We start from the raw sequence: 1,415 nt of genomic DNA, 5'->3' as shown, positions 1-1,415 counted from the left end.
TTTTTTTAAATCCCAGAGGGTATGATGGAGATGGGTGTCGTAAGTAAAAGCCACAATTATTAAAGTCACTTTTTTCTTCTCTGACCCCGTCTTTTTGTCAGACTTCAGAGGTGTGCCCTCTTGTCTACTTGTATTGTCTGCATTTACGAGCAGCCGCACTCTTCCACAATCATGTCTTTGATGTCTTTCTTGATGATCTTCTGCTCCTCGTTGTAGTAGAGCATGGACATCGCCCGTAGTCGTGTGGGCACGCAGCATGACTTTAGGTTCTGGAATGGGCTGTAGCCCCTCATCCGGTATTGACTGATGACTGTGGAGTGGAAGGACAAGGTTGACCCCGCAATGCTTGCCACGTGAGAGGGGCAGTCGCCCTCGCAGTAGTTGGCGTGGTAACCTGGAGGTGCAATGATCCAGTCATTCCAGCCGATGTCTTTAAAGTTGACGTAGAATTGACGCTTGCAACAGATACGGACTTTGCCGTCACACTCCAGCCCGCGCTTTTTGCGCCGCCGCCCGTCACTGGCATCCCCTTGTCGGACAACGGCCATCAGGAAGGGCCTGTGGGATTGCTCTCTCTGGCTGGAACGCTGTGACGTCTCTGACCCTCTGGAGACCAGTACAACGGTGGCTCCAGCATCACCACAGAGTGGACAAGACACTCGTAGGCTGAGAGTAGAGCTCTCACTGCTCTCTAGCAGTTTTTGCACTGCTGCTGATACTGGAAAGGTGTGCCAGCCACTGCGACGGGTGTCAACCTTTTTCTCTGCCAGCAGGATGTCGTCCTTAGGTAGAAGAGGGCGTCCATCTGTGAGACTGTGTTGCTGGTAGAGGCGAATTGTAACTTTGGCTCGGCTGCGGTTGGCTTTAGCCAGACGTAGGAAAAGCCAGACATTAGCCTGCTCCACCAGAGAGAGGTCACTGGTGTCTTTAGAGAATACAAAGTTCACCACACCCTGAGACTCACCTAAGGAAGAAAGAAAAAGACCTGTTAGTGTCTGACTTACTACTATGATATAACAGCGTAATCTGTGCTCTGGTTTGTAACTCTGATATTGACCTGTTGGACATGGACAGAAGAGTTTGGCCAGAAGGGCAGTTGGCCACCGAGGTTGGTTTTTAAAAAGGATTTTGCTTTTTATATATTGGTCACTATTGCAACATTAGCATTGCTGGACAACAGAGAGAACATTTGGATCCTTTTGGTTCTGTGGACATGTGGTAATGCTGTAGACTTTTCTCTTCTTAAGTCAGTCTGCCTTAAACAGACTCTTTAATTATGTGGGTGTGTTTGAGCCACATCTGAGCTGACATGCACACACGCACACGCCAACACACACACACACATGCACTCTCGTAAAAATGCTCACATTTTCACCCTGACCTCATACACTCTCCTGATTGGACTCTTCCTGCTG

General features: G+C 49.0%; 1 protein-coding gene across 1 annotated transcript; it reads right to left on the bottom strand.

Moving 5' to 3' along the window:
• LOC103377347 (inhibin beta A chain-like) lies at positions 1-1,386 on the bottom strand. Its single transcript, XM_017031420.1, has 2 exons — positions 1,382-1,386; positions 1-1,149 (listed from the first exon to the last, which is right to left on the bottom strand). Exons 1-2 carry the CDS (start codon positions 1,384-1,386, stop codon positions 144-146), a joined length of 1,011 nt encoding a protein of 336 aa, XP_016886909.1. The 3' UTR covers positions 1-143.
• Between the last annotated feature and the right edge of the window lie 29 nt (positions 1,387-1,415).

Source organism: Cynoglossus semilaevis, chromosome 3 (assembly GCF_000523025.1).
Source record: "Cynoglossus semilaevis isolate Cse_v1.0 chromosome 3, Cse_v1.0, whole genome shotgun sequence".
Classification (NCBI taxonomy): Eukaryota; Metazoa; Chordata; class Actinopteri; order Pleuronectiformes; family Cynoglossidae; genus Cynoglossus; species Cynoglossus semilaevis.
The sequence above is the reverse complement of the archived record's forward strand: the minus strand, read 5'-3'. Positions and strand labels throughout refer to the sequence as shown.